The sequence below is a fragment of the Borostomias antarcticus genome (genome assembly GCF_949987555.1).
Source record: "Borostomias antarcticus genome assembly, chromosome: 17".
NCBI lineage: Eukaryota > Metazoa > Chordata > Actinopteri > Stomiiformes > Stomiidae > Borostomias > Borostomias antarcticus.
This window is the reverse complement of record NC_140250.1, coordinates 16113755-16133810: the sequence shown is the minus strand read 5'-3', so window position 1 is coordinate 16133810 and position 20056 is coordinate 16113755. Positions and strand designations below refer to the sequence as shown.

Genomic DNA, 20056 nt, shown 5'->3' with positions numbered 1-20056 from the left:
TGCCACTACTCATCCAATCACCTCCCCTATAAGAACCCGGTCTTCCCAACGTTCGTCGCCAGTTCTTCCCTAAGATTCCTTGTGATTCCGGTTTGTTTGCTGCTCTTTCCCTGGACTGACACACGGCTTCCCCGACCCATTCTTCCCGGACCTCGACCACGGCTTGGATAACGTTTTCTGGACATTGTTTGTTGATCGATTGACCCCTGCCTGAACTTGACTACCCTTTGCCTTGCCCTCTGTACCGCCGCTATTGTATTAAACCGCCCTCTGGGCTTGGAACTGTCCGTCTGTGTCCGTGGTCCTGCGTTTGGGTCAGCTAGCCAACCAGCCCCCTTACATAATGTTGATAATGTGTAATAAATCATCTACAGATCATTTGTGAATCTTTAACTAGTATATTTATAAATCATTTATGAATCATTTACACATGTTTATAAATGATCTGTTAATTATTAGTTCATTATAATTAAATGTTTTATAAATCATCTACAGATCATTTGTGAATGTTTAACTAGTATATTAACAAATCATTTATGAATCATTTACACATGTTTATAAATTCTGTTAATGATTAGTTCATTATTAACAAATGTTTTATAAATGCCTTATAACTGATCATTATTATAAAGTGTTACCATATATATATAAATATATATATAGTTTTTATTAATATTATAACATTATTTGACCAGGTTTATCTTGAAAAAGATCTTGATGAGACAAATCTGGTTCAATAAAGGTTAAATTAAATGTATTTATATTTTACTGTATGGTACGCAATGTTTAAATAATGTAATTTCAAAAGTAATGCACCTTCATAATATCTTTTGTTGATTTATTTTATAGGTGTACCGACACTCTTTCCTGGCATCATACTTGATCTACAACCTGCATACAAGGTACAGCATGTAATGCATCACAATACAATCATATCAGACTAGAGGGTTGGATTCTTATTTGGGACTCTGTTAGCACTGGGGGGCGAGTTGTCAGGTACCCAGGTGGGGTATCTCCCGGGCCTTTCTGTGTGGAGTTTGCATATTCTCCTGCATTCGCAAGGGTTTCCGCCATAAAGAACCCAATACGAAAAACATGCAGAAGAACAGATCGCTAAAGCTGTCTGTCCCTGACGAAGAGCCCTTGGATTGGTCCCCGGGCGTGGCTCATGCATGCCCCTACTGTCTGCTCCTGGCTGCCCTTGGGAGTAGGACGACAGATGGATTAAGAGCAGAGGGACATTTCATCAGCGACCCTACTGCATGTGTGTCTTCAAGGTGTAGCTGCCCATTGTATTGTGTGTGTTGATATATCGTATGACCAATAAACCATGTTTGTTTGTTTGTTTGTTTGTTTGTTTGTTTGCTTGCGTTAACCTGACGATGTTTGGCTTTGAACAAGGGAGGTGCGGGAGCTGAACCCACCAGAGGTATCGGACTCAGTCCTGCAGTTTGCTTCCTGGGGCATTCAAGGTCAACAGCTGGTGAGTGGCATTTTCCAAAAATATTAACATTTTTAATAATATTCTGCTTTTATAGACCCTGTAAGCCAAAGCTGTTCCAAGTCACTTAATTCCAAAACAGAATTGCACTTCCAGCCTCATTTTATTTGAATGTTATAGCCATGATTGAAAACACATTTCTTTCACCTGAATACTGTTCGACAGTGCAAAGACAACAACATTTCAGAAAACAACATACAGTATCGCAAAACACAATGACATTTTGCAACGAATTTTGCAAAAGACATTTCAGAAAACACATTTTGCGAAATACGACAACATTTCGCAAAACACAACATTTCGTAAAACCCAACATTCACAAAACACATTTCGCTAAACACAACAACACTCCTGTCCTGAGATATTGCTATATTACTGCTATTGCTATAGAAACAGGAGATTGAACTGACTTGGGTTCTGTTCAATCACAAACAAGAAGTGTTGTTCCTACCCTTTCCGTAATATGTCGTGTTCTGTGAAATGTCATCAAGTTTTTATGTGAAATGTCATATTTTGCAAAATGTGTGTTTTCTGAAATGTTGTGTTGTGCAAAATGTCGTGTTTTCTGAAATTTAATTTTGTTTTGTGAAATTTTGTTGTTTTGCACTTCAGGGCCACCGTAAGTATGAGATGAATTCCTTTGAATGACTCTCCTTAAGCTAATGACAAATATATAAATACAAAGGATAAACACATGCTGTGTAGTGTTCAGTGCAGAAAATTAGATTAAACATTGCCATTTTCCTGGAGGTTGCTAAAGATTAAAATGAACTATTTTAAGTTTATAGCATAAAATGAAAACCATCACAAATTACAAATCGCAAGGCATATACTGTACTGTATACCAGTACTGTGTTGCACAAACCCCTTCCCTGACTTATAATTTTCAACTATTCATCAATGGAGAGATTTGTGTGCCTGAAAATCAATGTTTAACTAGGGCTGCGAGCAGCAGTGAGCGGGCCCTCGCACCCCACGCGTGTCGGGGTGTGGCGCCGTTAATGGGTGTGCTATTTCGGTGTGCAGTACTGAGAGAAACTTCCTGTCACCAGTAGGTGGCGCTCTAAGCGTGACTCAATACCGAAGCATAGATGTGTTCAGGACGGTACCTTGATGAAGCGTGAGAAATGTTGAGTAAATCGGATAACGTATGGAGGAGTTATGAGGACTTCCTGTTTCACCAGTAGGTGGCGCTGTAGGTATGACGCAATACTGACTTACAGAAGTGTTCAAGATGCGACCTTCATCAAGCATGAGCAATTTGGAGTAAATCGGATTACATATGTAGGAGTTATGAGTACTTTGTTTCACCAGTAGGTGGCGCTGTAAGTGTGACTCAATACCGACGCATAGATGTGTTCAGAAGGTGACCTTCATGAAGCGTCAGCAATTTGGTGCAAATCGGATGATGTATGCAGGAGTTATGAGGACTTCCTGTTTCACCAATAGGTGGCGCTATAAGTATGACGCAATACTGACACATAGATGTGTTCAGGACTGAACCGTCATGAAGCGTGAGATATATCGGACAAATTGGATAATGTATGGAGGAGTTATGAGGACTTCGTGTTTTATGGCGAAATGTCAAACTTTGGCGGGGCGCCACGGCAAGGGTGTTTGGTGAAAACTTAATTTTTTGATAACTTTTGATCACAAAGGTCTTAAGATGAAGCTGACCGAATAGGAAGTTGATCGGATGAAATCTGTAGGAGGAGTTCGTTAAAGTACGAGGCATGGAAATGGTAAAAACAAGGACAAAATGGCACATTAAGAGCAAAATGGCGGACTTCCTGTTGCCCACCGAATTTCGTTCGCCTACATCAAACTGAAAGGTGGGGCTCGCCATTTAAAATTTTCCAGGGGGCGCTCTTGAGCCGTTTTGCCACGCCCATTTCCGTCACCCATGAATTATCAAATTTTTCACCGGGACTGACGTATCAGCAAAGTTTCATCCGCTTTCATCGATGTTTAGGCCGCCAAAAAGGCATTTGTTTGGGGAGAAGAAGGTAGGAGAATAATAACAATCCTTGAAGTTTCAATAGGGCCTCGCACCGCCAGTGCTCGGGCCCTAATAATCCTTCGAGTTTCAATAGGGCCTCGCACCGCCAGTGCTCGGGCCCTAATAATCCTTCGAAATTCAAAAGGGCCTCGCACCGGCAGTGCTCGGACCCTAATAATCCTTCGAATTTCAATAGGGCCTCGCACCGCCAGTGCTCGGGCCCTAATTACATCTCTTACATAATGTTATAATATGTACTGCATATACATTATCCCCTCTGCTCAAAGGGGAACGTTGATCAACGTTTGTTTTTGACATGGAAGAAAGGCCTAATACCCCCCCAATAGGAACCAATTATTGTGAAGAAAAACGGAAAACAGTACTACTAATCACATTGTTGCTCGAAGACGTTGTTTGGAAACATATTTCTTCATGACTAATGTGCCACCCAAAGAGTTTTAAGCATGGAATAATCAGTTCAATTTTTCAAAGAGTAGACAAGGAAAGTAATTAACCGTTTGATGGCATATTTATCTACTCTCTGCAGTTTTATACCTGCACCCCCAGTGTAATATGTTATTCAAAAAGCCCTGCAGTAGTATGCTAGGCTCCGGTAATGACAGAGTGGTCTTCATTATTCATGAGCTTCCTTTGCATATTTGTCTATGTTATCACTTCAGATGAGCTCATTATTCATGAGCACCCGTAACATATTCATTTCTGTTCACTCATCAAATGAACACTTCCTCAGTGTAGGCTACTATACTGTAAATACATTTTCTCTATTTGTTAAACTGAGATGTTTAAAAATGACCACTTGTTTATTTTCCATAGCCTCCCCACGGCAGTCAATTTACTATTTTCTTTTAAAGTTGACTTTGCAAGATAACTCACTGTTACGTTATGTGAAGAATGCATTATTTGAGTGTGAGGCAGCTGTGAGTTTTTTATGGCAGAGTGGCATTTTCTACTCCATCCATATTTTATCTTGCTCAGTGGACCAAACAGGGCAGATAGAATCCAGACATATCCAGACTACAGGCAAACAATATCCCTGCTACCACCATTCCTACTTTCCACTAGTCTACTGTAAACACACACACACACACACACACACACACACACACACACACACACCTCAGCTCTTTCTCTCAGTTTAGCCTTAGAGTGTCAAACTGTGAAACCTCCCCTTGACCATGGTCTGGACCAAAAAGACAAAATTTGGTCCAACACAAAGAGGTAGTATTGGATCAAATTGAACCATGGTTCGGTTAGTTTCTAGAGTGAAAATGTTTTTGGGTGGTTCAGACTTTCAGACTATTTACAGGAAGTTCCAGTGGTTTCCACAGCTGTCATGAGCATTTAACTTTCATTTAAATTGTGCTGTTCTCTTTCAGTCATTGTAGTAACGTAGGCAGGGTTTAGGGTTAGAAATGTATGCCAGACACCAGCCAAATTGCCTGCTACAGTTCTGAAATTTATGCTACTGCACAGAGAAATGCATTGCAGTATAAGAACACAAAAATAAATTGCTTGTGACAGCTCATCTTTTGAAATAGACTGCCACTTGGGAAGCATATAAGAGACTATTATTTGCCACTCACCTCATTGGTCTCTCCCGACATAGTTACCAGGGCTCGCATGGCGCCTGCAGTCTGTATGTTCTGATGATTTATGCTGCTTGTCAACTTAACTTGAGATGGTTCAGTTGTAAAAAAAGAACACTACATGTTATTGTGTCATAATTGACCCCAGGCTCTACATTCCATGGCCTCCTCTATGACATCATTTATGGAGAGGCCTAGTGGATCAAAACAATAGCTGAAAATGGCATGTATTAACCTTAATTTATACAGGAAAGTCAACATAATCAGATACAGAGCAGAAAATGTGCCATCATCTGTTTGAAATGGATATACATTAAATGAAATGGCCGGATCTATTATAGACTCCTATATGGAGCTGAGACCAGCAGTTGTCTATCCAGCAGTGAACATGTGTATCTTTCCTCAGGTGTATGTCTTTGAAAACAACATCTACTACCAGACGGACGTCAAAAGCAGCTCTTGGAGACTCACGTCCTCAGGCCAAGAAGGGGTTATCTTCAATGGCATCACTGACTGGTTATATGAGGGTAAGACAAACCACAGTGATATTATTACTAATCATGACTGCAGTAGCCAAACCATGGACAGTACAAATACAAGTCTAGCTGAATTACTCCTGCTTACAGTGTTATTACAGTGTTACTACAGTGTTACTGGTCACTATGCAGCAACAGTACAGTCACGTACAGAGTAGGCTGGAGGGGAATTACACACACCTTATAATCACAGCTGATATTTCCTTATTTCATCCTGAATGCTGAGGACGGTGCAACGCCGGAATATGTCTGTGCTACACTGAAAGTATTTATTAAGGAATGAGTATTGACGTGGGTGTGCTATCCATTTAATCAATTGTTCCCTTTCTTTGAAAGGAATGCATTCTCCGTGTTCCTCTCCCTGAATGCTTTCTTGAAGAATGCTTTGTAGGATTACTGTAATGAGTATCCATCACTGACATGACACACAATTAGACTTCAATAGCGTTGGCTAGGACTATGAGGTTCCTGTTGATGGTCCTATGGTTGGTTGTCGCTCTCATATTTAGAAAAAAAAATCCTCATGTGGAACTATAATTAGCTAATTTTGCACACTATTTTGTGTGACAATCGAGTGAAAAACAGTTTTTTTTTCTTTGATAATTTGATAACTGATAATTTTGTCATCTCCCTTGTGGTTTTAGTCTGCTTGACACCTCCAACTACAGCCTATTCGATATATATTCAACAGTACCCAATAAAAGCAACCAACATGTAGTAATACAGGTGCTGAGTTGTGTATGGAGTGTGGATCACATAAAATCTTGTGTCATACAACAAGAAAGCTTTGAAGGGATCACAAAGAATAAGCTAGGTGGTGGGGTAATTGATTTCCCCGCTCTTGGCTTCACAGAGGAAGTGCTCCACTCCCAGGTCGCCCACTGGTGGTCCCCGGACGGATCCAGGATGGCCTACCTCAGCATCAACGACACACTGGTTCCCAACATGCTCCTTCCTCGCTTTACCGGCTCCCTCTACCCCAGGGGCCAACAGTACCCTTACCCCAAGGTAAAAGGTTACCACGACTAACAATGCCCTACAGTTAGGCTACTCCAACTAACGATGCCCTACAGTTAACTTCAGCGGTGCCCTTATCCTAAGGTTGAATATTCCAGCAATTTCTTTACAGCTGGGTGAGAGTTTAACAAGAACTCAGTAGCTCATAGCCCATGGTAGCAGCTTACTAAATCAAGGGGACTACGTTAAGGGGACATGCTGTATATCTTGTGTAATATCTTGTGACACCATTAATGCCAGTTCCAGAGGTAGCAAATTGATCTGGTATCTGTCCATATCTAGGCAGTTCGTAGAGATGGGATGTACAAACAGCCTGGACTTACAGTAACATTCAAAGGCTATTCTATTAGACATCCTGTAGACTAGAGTTGCACTGTTCCCGAACCCAGAGAGCAAGTGGATGTGTAATAATTCTGGGCCATATATGGGCCGGAACTAAGCCACAAGGGCCAGATCTGGCCTGTATATGGCCCAGATCCGTTTGCTATCTGGGAAGCCTTCTGGTATGACCAAACAAATTCGAAAGGCTGGCAGGGGGCATCAGAAAATATTGTACCATATCACAGGTGTTGTGAATTATGCACACAGTGCAGGCTCTAGGTGTTTTTGTACGAGATTCGTTTTACTGTTTTATTCATATTGACGCTGACTGGCTCCCTTTGAAGAACGCTGTAGTGGTGGTGTGAAAGCCCACTCCACTTATTCAACAGCTGTGTATGCTGACGACATGCATCATAGGTGGGGTTTAGGACAAGTTCACTGTGCACTTCTTCTTCTTCTGTGGTATTCTACCACATCCAGTCAACCGTAGTTACAGCATCCCTTCCAGGATCTTATATGAAGCAGCCCTCCATAATTAGAACATTGCCGTTCAGAGACACGGTTATGCCCGCGATAATAGAGAGAATAGCTAAGGAAGTACTACTGTATAATAGATAGGAAAAGAGAAGGAGTAATCAACGAAGGGAAAGACGCAAGCTTGACTACTGTAAGAGCGGGATATGATATGGGAGCTCTCTGGCCTAGTGCACTAACGAGCTGTGTTTTAAGGGAGGTTTGAGCTCAACTGGGAGAAAACATGCCTAGTTAAGACGAACCTCAGGGGCTGCTCAGCTCGATCAGTTTATTTTATGGTCATTATATTCTTTGCTGAGGCACTATGGATGAGTACATACAAAATATGATGAGACTGAAACGTCATTTATTGTAAATTACAGTCCTTTCCAGCTTTACACGATGGCACACATGCCTTGCGGACTTGATGCTGTAGTATGTATCGTGATATTTCACTGCTTTGTCTGAGATGACAGTAATCTTCAACTGGAATGCCAGTAGCATACATGTAATGTGTATAAAAACGCTGTAATACTTCATGTTTTAGATGGGACAGGTCAACCCCACAGTAAAGCTCTTCATTGTGACTATGGATGGAGGGTCCCAGACCACTGAGCTGCGGCCTCCCAACAGTTTTGAGAAAAGGTATCAGTCTGTTTATATCGACATTTTATTAAAGGATAAACCCCTTGAGATGAATCATGTTCAATCACGTTTTTGAGGGGGTCCTTATTTCCTTCTCTCATAAGAGACAAAATGTTGACAAATTGGCCTTTAGACAAACACCACGTCCATTGGCTAAATTGTGCTTCCACCCTGCCGTAGTGAATACTACATCACGATGGTGAAATGGGTGACGGAGGAGAAGATGGCGGTGCGCTGGGTGAACCGAGCCCAGAACATCTCCATCCTGTCCCTGTGCTACGTCACCATGGGGGAGTGCGTCAAGGTGAGCAGCTGGACAGATTCCCTGGGAAAAGTGAATACGGAGAGCTGGTTATTCGTGTGTAGTGTGTACATTTATGCAATAATAAGCACAGCCCTCTCTTTTGCTCTAAGAAACATCTGATGACATCTGAGAAGTGGCTAGACCGTCAGGTAAGCACACATGATATGGTTATTGTCTTTTTACACAGTCATTGTCATTTTCAGAGAACTTTTAGTGAAACTTAATTTGAATATTTAACTAAGTAGACTACACTGATTACATTAAACAAACTCTGGATATGACTATGAGGGATGTTTCATACCTGGTTGGGTTTCACACTTGGCTGGTTCCATTTTCTTGTCCTTTAGAATGAAGAGCCAGTTTTCTCCAAAGATGGGACAACATTCCTCCTGACTATGCCAATAAAACATGGCGGCCGTGGGGGTTTCAACCATATCGCCATGATGTCTGACCAGGTATGTCATGTGAGGGACTTAAAATCGGCAACTCCAAAGCCAAATAATTAATTGATCATGGAAATGTTTTTTGTTTTGTTATGTTCTTTAAAGTTGTGTTTTGTCTGGAATGGGTTACAAGAGGTCATGTCTATGGAGGCTTCCTGTGAAGCTCCCGGTTGTTTGTTTGATTATTATGTTATGTCTCTTAGTTATTTGTTTTGTCTGTTGCTCTCCCAGGTCAGAGGTGAGGAGGTCAACACGCGACACCTGACCTCTGGGAGCTGGGAGGTGTCTCAGATCTTAGCATATGAGGAGACCACCAACACAGTGTGAGTAAGAAATAATCAGTCTTACCACAATATGCATGTATTATAATCAGGATTGAGAGCAGAAATATTCCATTTTGTCTCCCTATATGCTGTCTTATAAAGTGCAGGTGCATCCCCCAAAAATGTGAATATTGTTATAAAGTCCATTGTTTTCCATAATTTATCAATTTATCAATTAATCAAACAGTGAAACGTTCATGTATTCTAGATCCATTACACTAATTGAAATATTTCAAGCCTTTATTGTTTGAATCTTTATGATTGTACAGTATGTTCAGTATGTTCATTTATACACTCAATACTTGGTCGGGGCTCCATTTGCACAAATTACTGCATAAACGTGGAGCGTGGCATGGAAGCAATCAGCCTTGAAATATTTCACTGCATGTGGAATGAATCTATAATATATGAAAGTTTCACTTTTTGAATTAAATTATGGAAAATAACGGAGCAGTGGAAAGTATTGTTTTGAACCCGTTTTATGACCTTTACACAACGGCTTCTCCTGTCCTGTCCAGTTACTTCCTCAGCACAGAAGATGGCTCTACACAAAGACAACTATACAGGTACTATATCTGGGTTCTACTGTATCTGGGTTCTACTGTATCTGGGTTCTCTACACAAAGACAACTATACATTTACTATATCTGGGTTCTACTGTATCTGGGTTCTACTGTATCTGGGTTCTCTACACAAAGACAACTATACAGGTACTATATATGGGTTCTACTGTATCTGGGTTCTCTACACAAATACAACTATACAGGTACTATATCTGGGTTCTACTGTATCTGGGTTCTACTGTATCTGGGTTCTCTACACAAAGACAACTATACAGGTACTGTATCTGGGTTCTACTGTATCTGGGTTCTCTACACAAAGACAACTATACAGGTACTATATCTGGGTTCTACTGTATCTGGGTTCTACTGTATCTGGGTTCTCTACACAAAGACAACTATACAGGTACTATATCTACTCTATCTGGGTTCTACTGTATCTGGGTTCTCTACACAAAGACAACTATACAGGTACTGTATCTGGGTTCTACTGTATCTAGGTTCTACTGTATCTAGGTTCTACTGTATCTGGGTTCTACTGTATCTGGGTTCTCTACACAAAGACATCTGTACAGGTACTGTATATGGGTTGTACTATATCTGGGTTCTACTGTATCTGGGTTCTCTACACAAAGACAACTATACAGGTACTGTATCTGGGTTCTACTCTATCTGGGTTTTGTACACAAATACAACTATACAGGTACTGTATTTGGGTTCTACTGTATCTGGGTTCTCTACACAAAGACAACTATACAGGTACTGTATCTGGGTTCTACTGTATCTGGGTTCTCCACACAAAGACATCTGTACAGGTACTGTAGCTGGGTTTGAATGTATAGTAGGATTCAGGGGTTGGGAACATTTATGACCACAAGAGCCATTTTTTCACATTTGAGAGAAAGATCATGTAGGGTACCTAACCCTAACCCTGGGATGAATGAATGAAAAGGAAAAAAGAGTTTGAAGGATGAAAAACAGTTTCAAACCTAGATTCACTCAATATTGCTTTTCTTATTGTTGGAGAATTTCCCACTGCAGTTCAAACATAGCAATCTAGTTGGGCTCTGACCATGTGTGACAGACGGTCGATCCTCTGAAATGTCTGCAGATTTATTTTCCTTGTGGCCATTTAATTACTGATTCGTACCACTTATTTTTTCTAACTTGCTGTCAAAACCTGTTCGCTTCTAGCTGTGGCTGGGACTGAAATGAGAACAGCGTCATGTGGAGAAAATCTCTGCTGCGGCTTGGCTACTGACAGAATAACGATATTACCGGGTGGTTGGTTTCAGTAGCCTACAGTATAACTATATTCAATGCCATATTATCAGTCATTTTGTATAAGGGTTCCTATTGTAACCAATTCTAAATTTGCATGGGAGCCAAAGATTAGTAGGCTTAGTCAACGTGGCTCCGAAGCCACAGATTCCCGACCCCTGGTATAGCTAGACGGTTTATATACAGGTATCTGATCTGCACATGCTCAGGTGTCCATCACTACCTGGCTGCCTCTAGCATCGTCAGAGTACATACAATATGCCCTGTACAGTAAGCCATGTCAAATGCAAGTTGGTCATGATCTATAGACATTTCTCCATTAGTTTATTGTTATTATTGTGATTGTTATTGTCCCTTCTTACTGCTCTGTCTGATTTGTTGTCTGTGCTTTCTTTGTCAATTGTTGATGATTTCCTGATATGTTTGTAAAGCGACCTTGGGTCCCATGTAAGGCGCTATATAAAATAAAGTTATTATTATTATTATTATTATCTCTTATACCTGTTGCCATTTTCTGTCCCTCATCTATCCAGAGTGTCGACTGTGGATCCTTTTCAGCGTGACTGTCTCACCTGCTCCCTGTTGAAACCGCAGTGCTCCTACTACAGTGTAGTGTTCAGCCCAGACCATCAGCACATCCTGTTGAACTGCAGAGGTAGAGTATTAGTTCAACGTTATTTTTTCATCCTTTATTTATACAGGGCAGTGACCTATCTTTTTAGAAAACGCCCAATGAACAGAAGCAAAAGAATACAAATGCAGCAATAGAAACATACAACACATATACTGCTCTGAAACAAAATAAACAAAATAAAAATAAACACAACCTAAAACACAGAGAAAATAATAGAAAACAAACAAGCACATCACAAGGGAGCTAAAACTGCTACAGTCTTCAGATACAGTAGGTGTTTGGAACACCGTTCTCTGGAAGTGGCCCACGGGAACCCAGGACTGCAGTTTCAGGTTGCCCTGAAGGCCATTCCAAGCGAATGGAACACGGACAGCAAACGCTGTTCACCCTAGAACAGAGCCGTAGCTGCAGGGCATACATCCAAAGTTAACAAGCCCTGAGACCCGAGCCTGGTGATGGGCATGTCTCGCTCACAGAGGTGTAGTGGGGTAGATCCTGGAGGAAGGCTTTCTACCAGTTGTGTCCAATCCACATGCTGATAAGGCTATACAAATGCGCTATACAAATAAAGCTTTGATTGATTGATTGATTGACAATTTGAATAGCACTCATGTTCTGTATTCAACATTTTTTACATTAATAATGACTTAGTAATTTACTGTGCAACGTAATTGAGAAATTCTTCTGTAATGCTAATAATCTATCCAAGCTACCTGTATCACTAACTAACTTGAACTTTTCTGATCTTCACTATGATGAAAAATAATCTAATGTACTCATACCAACTGTACGTTGTTCAAGATACTTATTATACTCTGTTCAGGCCCTGGAATTCCCCAAACCACTCTTCACAAATTGAATGACATGTCAGGTAAGTACTGTAGTAAGTCCAAAATATGACTGACAATCATCTTGAACATGTAGCTAGAACCCTATACTACCCTATACTAATAGTAGTACTTGTTCCAATCCATGATTACAAAGAATGGAAGAAGAAATATGGTAAAGCAATGAAAATGTACACTATAAACTTTAAACCTCCTTGATCAAGATGCACATTTCTTTAGTACACCAGTTAAACATTTCACATGCACAGCGGTAACCACATACACCGTACAACAGAAGGTAAGTACACAAATGAACCAATTAAGGTAGTGTAATGTAATTGAAATGAACTACAGTGTACACCACGGCCTGGAGGAGCAGAGTCTAGGGATACAGCAGTAGATAAATGATCAGCTATTACAATACCTCGTCTGCTAGCAGAGTGCTGAACAGTATGAGTGATGTTGATGAATTCACTCATTAAAGTTGGATCATTATACCCTCTATGGGTCTACAACAAATGTATATCGCTGAATCAGTTTCCATCTAAATTGACCGTGATTTAGCAGGATACATAGTTTGTGTTTGTGTCGATAGAGTGGGAGTGCTTGGACACAATGAAGAATCATGTTAATGTGCTTAATAAACATGCCTATTAAATATCTCTACACAAAGATTCCATGATGATGCTTCTTCAGTGAGGTGTTTCAATTGTGTATGTGTGCTTAAAACCAGACAAATACATCTACACAGCATTATCTGTGAAAATATACAGAAGCCGTATGCTTTCTTTTTCTTTACCCTGATTATACATGATGCTTTTTGATATTTTTCCCCCAACAGAATGTGGCACTTTGGAGTTGAACAAACCATTAAGAGATGCTCTGATGTTCCGGAATGTTCCCATGAAAGAGAGCAGAATTCTACAGATCAACAATCTGGGTACGGCAATCCAAAGTCTTCTAAATGATTATCTAACTGTCATCACCCCCTCCATCTCCCTCTTCTTGTTGCTATCATTATCATCTTCATCATCATCATCATCAGCACCACCACCATCGCTATCTGCATCATGTCCGTGTTTGTTTTGGGGGGCAGGTTTCGGGGGGCAGGGGGAAAGGGTTAGTCCCCAGCGGGCTGGTTAGTGGACAAAAGTATTAAAGGTGAAGATGGGGTGTTGGAGGGGTGCAGCAGGCGAGCACGGCTCTGCGCGACCCCAGAGGTCCAGGGTCACGTGAGCTCATGGCGTGATCAGGCGACGTGTTGAGCGCTGACCAGGTTCTCGTAGGGTCGGTGGTGATTGGAAGCGGGGCAGCAGGTGTGGTGAAGAGGGCTGGGAAACAGGTGTGGCGCGGAGCTGAGCCGTGAGCGCGTCCAGAGTCTGAATACCCAGAATCCCCGGAGGGGGCCGTGCACCACGAGAGAGGGGGAGCATGAACGCACCCCGGCCACAGGACGGAAGCTGAGCGAGGGGCAATCCGGGGGGTCAGAGCGCCTCAGCGCACGTCTGGGACGCACAGAGGGGGGCGCAGGGTACCTGGCGGAGGTAGAGAGGGGGCGTGGTCGAGGTGGAGAGGGGGCGTAGCTGAGGTAGAGAGGAGGCGTGGTCAAGGTAGAGAGGGGACATGGTTGAGGTAGAGAGGGGGCGTGGTCGAGGCAGAGAGGGGGTGTGGTAGAGGTAGAGAGGGGGCGTAGTAGAGGTAGAGAGGGGGTGTGGCCGAGGTCCAGAGGAGGCGTGGCCGAAGTAGAGAGGGGGCGTGGTCGAGGTAGAGAGGGGCGTGGTCAAGGCGGAGAGGGGGCGTGTCGAGGTGGAGAGGGGGCGTGGTCGAGGTAGAGAGGGGGCGTGGTAGAGGTAGATAGGGGGTGTGGTCGAGGTCTAGAGGGGGCGTGGTCGAGGCGGAGTGGCTGCACCCGCAACAGTCTGTCGTTAATGCAGGTTTCACAATCATTATCATCACCACTCATTATCACTTTTTTGATTACACACAATGGACAGGTACTGTAACTAAACCATGCTACTGTAGGCAGTCACATGAATGTCTATTCTTACTGTATGAAGAGCAATATTGGAATGCAGAATTTATTGCATTACTTGTGATTAAATAGCATGGGCAACATGCATTTGGGAATCGCTCCAAAGCAGGGTTTTAGCCGTGTACTAAGATGGAAATTGCAGGGATGGTGTGAACATAATAAACAGATTCAGAATGTAATAGACAGATTCAGACGTAAGCGCCATTAAAAGAACAGGTGCGCAGCTTTGCAAGGTGATTGTGAATCAGCTCTGGAATGAGAATCACTCCAACCCACTGATTCAATGAGGAGGAAAAGTTCACCATATGGTCTCTTTGCTCTGATCTGTGTATGCAATTAGACACAATGTGCTACATTTCATTAAGACCTTAGAAAAGAGACTGCACCTCAAATTCAATGTATCCTGTTTGTCAGTTCTTTACAATGTTTGAACTCTTTTTATTCTTTATTTACAGGCCACTGTACAGCTATGATGTGCATTATCATCTTACACATTTAGTTACCTCAAGGTTTTAATGTACTATAATATAGTATACTATAATAGACTGTAGTATATATAGTATAAATGTGTAAGATGATAATGCACATTTAATGAACACATACACCACATATACAGTACAAATTATGTACCGGTATGTGTAGAAAATATGCATATTGCGATTAGGACTTGTCAACAACAAAACATGTTCAAGTGTATGATTCATACTCTTGTTCAGTTAGTGGAAATACTTATGTACAACATAATAACATGCACTCTGTTTTACAGCCCTCCGTTTGGAATTAACTCTGCCTGTTGATTTTGACGAGGCCACTGGGCACCCACTCTTGCTTATCCTGTAAGTATCATTCACAAACCCCTCCTTATCTTCTAGTCTGCCCAAGTCTGTTCCCTGAACCCCTCCTTTATACATGGGTTAAGGCTATGAGAGCAGTGATGTGTTGTTTTGTAATTGTACAGTACCTGAATTCATCTGGATAGCTCGAAACGTCGCTGCAAATAGTCAATCCTTTTAAGGGTGCTTCCTGGTGTGTGGACTTTTACTCTCCATCTAATATTTTGATCCGGCACCCAGCCTAGCAGGTATAGTGGAATGTGTGTCTTTTTTTTTCTTTCTTTTCCTTGTATTAACTCTGAACATGTTCCACAGCGACAGTGCCCCTGGTGGTCAGATGGTGAGTGACCAGTTCGTTTTGGATTGGGACTCGGTTTTGGTCAGCTCTGATGACGTCATCGTAGCTCGTCTGGACGGGCGGGGCAGTGGGTTCCGGGGCCAGAGGGTTCTACACGAGGTCCACCAGGGCTTGGGAACAGTGGACCTTCAGGACCAGGCTGCAGCTCTTGAGTACGTAACCAGAGAATGATGAGCGTTGACCCGTAGACAATAGATGAAAACACACTTTTGTTCTCCAACTCTCCTCCATTTGATTTTGAAATCGATAATCTGCATGTCTGCAGAAATATTCAGAATTGCTGCGGTATCAACATGTACAGAAATGACAATCAATATTCTTACATCATTAGATACCTCGCCAGGCTTCCCTATGTTGATGGGGACAAAGTTGGAGTTTACGGACAGGTAAGAGCAATATTTCTCCTGCCGGATCTTTGATAGATTTCAGCCGATATGGTCATTGTTTTGACCTCCCTCGTCTTATTCCCCCAGGCCTACGGAGGCTTCCTGAGCTCTCTGCTGCTCCTCTCCTCTGGCTCCGTGTTCAGATGTGGCGTCGCAGTCTCTCCTGTGACCGACTGGAGGCTCTACAGTAAGACAAGGTCCAAAATGGCGGTTAATCCTGTCAGCGACCTTTCAACCTTCCACATCCGGTCCTGTCCAGTACGGCCAGGGCTGGCGGTAGGGGTGGAGGGGCTCTATCTGTAGTCTATGCTGGTGCTTAGTATGGATGAGGAGCTATGTATGTAGATGGCCCTGTCATGCTGATGCTGCCCTCCTGTCCAATAACGTTGATGAATGCTGCATATTTACACCGATATCTATCTAACGGTTACTGTGTCCTGTCTATAATAGTACTCAACTGTGTTTAATATGCAACAACATGTCACATTCAGAGCTTCAACTTTGTCTTTGAATATTATCTCAAATAAATACAGTGGCATGGATCCTCTTGAGATAATGAGTGATAGGATAAAAACAAAAATATTATACCTGAGCGTTGTTACATTTTCTGGATCATTTATGTCTCCATGTCTACTTTTGAGTCTGGCAGTGGTACAGTTTTTGACTGATGGATGTGATGTTGCCCCTGGCGCTTTTGATGTGAGATTGGTCCCATTTCCTTGTTTTGTTCTGCGTTCTCTTCTGAAGGTTCCGCCTTCACTGAGCGCTACTTTGGATTCCCAGCAAAGGAGGAACGCAAATATCAAGTATGACCGACTTCCAAGATCTTTCAATATTCAGTATATGAGGGAGTCACTGCACTCCGAGCCGGTGCACAACCAAAATCTGATCAGAATAACGGATGAGGGTCCGCACTCAGAACTACTTTAGTATGCTCTTTATTTCATACACACATGACAGACCTCAACAGACGTCTTTTGGCTCGGCCTTCTCCAGTGTTTGACTCTCAAAGTCCGGACTCCACACATACTCAAAGTCCGCACTCAAAACACTGAAGGCCGACCAGAAAGGCGTCTGTTGAAGTCTGTCACGTGTGTGAAATAAAGAGCATATTAAAGTAGTTTTGAGTGCAGACTCTCATCCCTTAAGGTCTTTCGATATTCCACCCTCAGTTCATTTTCGATTTCCAAGGCGCATTATCAACAGGCGTAGATCAATGCAATTGGATAGACCTGCAGTATAACCAATCAGAGCAAAGGAACGTGACGTAGCCCCTCTGTACAATCATTGTAACAAACCCACCCCATATTAGATAAAAGGTTGTGATTGGCCCGACCAACATCTGGTCGGGTGGAAATCGGTTTGAACGGGTGGGTTACCAGACGGATCCGTGGAGGTAAACAGAATGTGAGCTCACGTGATCAGGATGGCGATGCCAGGCTAGGTCAGAGAAGCATCTCTTTGAAAAAGGTCTTTAATCTTGACATTGGCCGTCTAAACAAATGTGAGCTACAAAAAGCCGTAGTCTACACAGGACTTTAGTGAAGTTGAATGTTGTTAAATGTTGTTAAATGTAAGATTAGGAATGTTAGCTATAGTAAGATATGGAACTCTTTGTGGACTATTTCACACTTGTCTGTGTTCCCCCTCTGATCCAGAATTGTCAATGTGTCTCCAACAGATCTCCAGTCTGCTTCCTAACATTACTGACAAGAGACACATGAAGTTTATGATCATTCATGGGACAGCAGATGGTGAGTAAAGACCACTTACTGGTCTTATTTGGTTTGTGACATTATAATACATACAGTATGAATGTGCAAATCATTTATAATATAAGCGGTTTCCATATTGAGGGAAGTTGGAAATATTTGAGCATGTGCAGTTGGGTAGATTGTGTCTGAACATGTGCACAGTTATATAAATGGTAAATGGACTGCACTTATATAGCGCTTTTCCACCTTAGCGGCACTCAAAGCGCTTTACAATAGCCTCTCATTCACCCATTCACACACACACTCACACACCAATGGTGGTAGCTGCCATGCAAGGTGCTAACCTGCTCATTGGGAGCAATTTGGGGTTAGGTGTCTTGCTCAAGGACACTTCGACATGTGGACAGTCAGAGCTGGGATTCGAACCACTGACCCTTCAATCACTGAACGACCCGCTCTACCAACTGAGCTACAGCCGCCCCTATATATATATATATATATAGTTATATATATATATATAAAACTATATATAACTATATGTATATATATATATATATATATATATATATATATATATATAGTTATATATATATATATATAAAACTATATATAACTATATGTATATATATATATATAAAACTATATATAACTGTATATATATATATATATATATATATATATAAATATATACAGAAACCAAGAAGGGTAATGCAGAAAAGAAAGAGCAGAGTCTATATGAGTCTACTATATTCGACTTGTCACTGTTATTGTGCGCCTTCATTTTGTAAGACTGGCACTATCTATCCAAGGTGCTGAACTAAAAGAGCCTGTACGTATGATCAGACACAATCTGTAGCTTTTGTGCTGGAGATATCATAGACCAGGGTCTCCAGGGATGTGTACGGTACACTGTAAACTAAGTAAGTAGCCTTTGAGAACCAATGTTTCTCGGACCTAGTGGCCCATAGGGCAGGAGCCTATCTCCTGTTTCTGTAGCGTGAGGCAGCTTGATGTACACCCCCTGGACATGACACTAGTATGACCAGCTCAGAGGGCTTGTGGTTAGAGTGTCTGCCCTGAGACTGGGAGGTCATGAGTTCGATCCCCGGCCGAGTCATACCAAAGACTATAAAAAAGGTACCCGATGCCTCCCTGCTTGGCGCTCAGCATCAAGGGTTGGATTGGGGGTAAGTCCCTGGGACATACTATGGTACACTGTATATGGTGAATGTTGTGATTCGGTCTGGAACTGTAGGCCTACAGCTATGGGACGAGGCTTGGATAATCCCACACTACCAATGTAGTGGGCATTGTTTATTTTATGTTCCACATCAACAATAAGTCAAATCAAGACAATAAGGCAAAGTCACTCAAATTATTGTTGTTCGTCCAAGATTTTGTAAAATGTTGTTGTAATTGGGGATGAAATCGATTGATCGTCTGTTTCAGCCACTGTTCATTTCCAGCATTCTGCAGAGCTGGTGAAGCTGCTGTCAGAATCTAACATCAAGTACACCCTGCAGGTGAGCGCTTCTACCCCCCCCCCCCCCCAACTACACCCTGCAGGTGAGCGCTTCTACCCCCCCCCCCCCCCCAACTACACCCTGCAGGTGAGCGCTTCTACCCACCCCCCCCCCAACTACACCCTGCAGGTGAGCGCTTCTACCCCCCCCCCCCCAACTGCACCCTGCAGGTGAGCGCTTCTACCCCCCCCCCCAACTACACCCTGCAGGTGAGCGCTTCTACCCCCCCCCCCAACTACACCCTGCAGGTGAGCGCTTCTACCCCCCCCCAACTACACCCTGCAGGTGAGCGCTTCTACCCCCCCCCCCCAACTACACCCTGCAGGTGAGCGCTTCTACCCCCCCCAACTACACCCTGCAGGTGAGCGCTTCTACCCCCCACCCCCCCCCCACCCCCCCAACTACACCCTGCAGGTGAGCGCTTCTAAGTTTTTGTGTCACATTTAGAAGAAAACTGACACTGGCCCAACTTTAGGACTACAGTATGAAATATTATGTTTGACCTAATGTGGAAAAAACAGTGACAATTCCAAATAAAAATATTGTGTATCTTTTCTGCCCAGATCTTCCCAGATGAAGGACATCACCTTGCATCCACCAGGAGTAGACACTACTTGCTGAATTCAGTCATCAGCTTTTTCAGGCAATGCTTTCAGGAGGAAGTCCCTGTCGCTCCAATGTTGAAGGAGGATGAATAG

At 42.5% G+C, this 20056-nt stretch overlaps 1 protein-coding gene across 1 annotated transcript in view; it reads left to right on the top strand.

The window, feature by feature from the left end:
• The window catches only part of LOC311320293 (inactive dipeptidyl peptidase 10-like), a gene marked incomplete at both ends in the record, with an annotated part of 117080 nt that extends 97024 nt beyond the window's left edge, over positions 1–20056 (top strand). The window contains 23 exons of the mRNA XM_084452025.1: positions 850–902; positions 1402–1483; positions 5514–5634; positions 6497–6651; positions 8042–8139; positions 8320–8443; positions 8554–8592; positions 8791–8898; positions 9118–9209; positions 9728–9775; positions 11584–11705; positions 12508–12555; positions 13353–13451; positions 13765–13853; positions 13903–14071; positions 15310–15379; positions 15692–15886; positions 16066–16120; positions 16208–16307; positions 16868–16926; positions 17802–17874; positions 19285–19358; positions 19922–20056. Of these exons, the coding sequence (XP_084308151.1) occupies positions 850–902; positions 1402–1483; positions 5514–5634; positions 6497–6651; positions 8042–8139; positions 8320–8443; positions 8554–8592; positions 8791–8898; positions 9118–9209; positions 9728–9775; positions 11584–11705; positions 12508–12555; positions 13353–13451; positions 13765–13853; positions 13903–14071; positions 15310–15379; positions 15692–15886; positions 16066–16120; positions 16208–16307; positions 16868–16926; positions 17802–17874; positions 19285–19358; positions 19922–20056 (2208 nt within the window). The remainder of the gene's footprint in view (positions 1–849; positions 903–1401; positions 1484–5513; positions 5635–6496; positions 6652–8041; positions 8140–8319; positions 8444–8553; positions 8593–8790; positions 8899–9117; positions 9210–9727; positions 9776–11583; positions 11706–12507; positions 12556–13352; positions 13452–13764; positions 13854–13902; positions 14072–15309; positions 15380–15691; positions 15887–16065; positions 16121–16207; positions 16308–16867; positions 16927–17801; positions 17875–19284; positions 19359–19921) is intronic.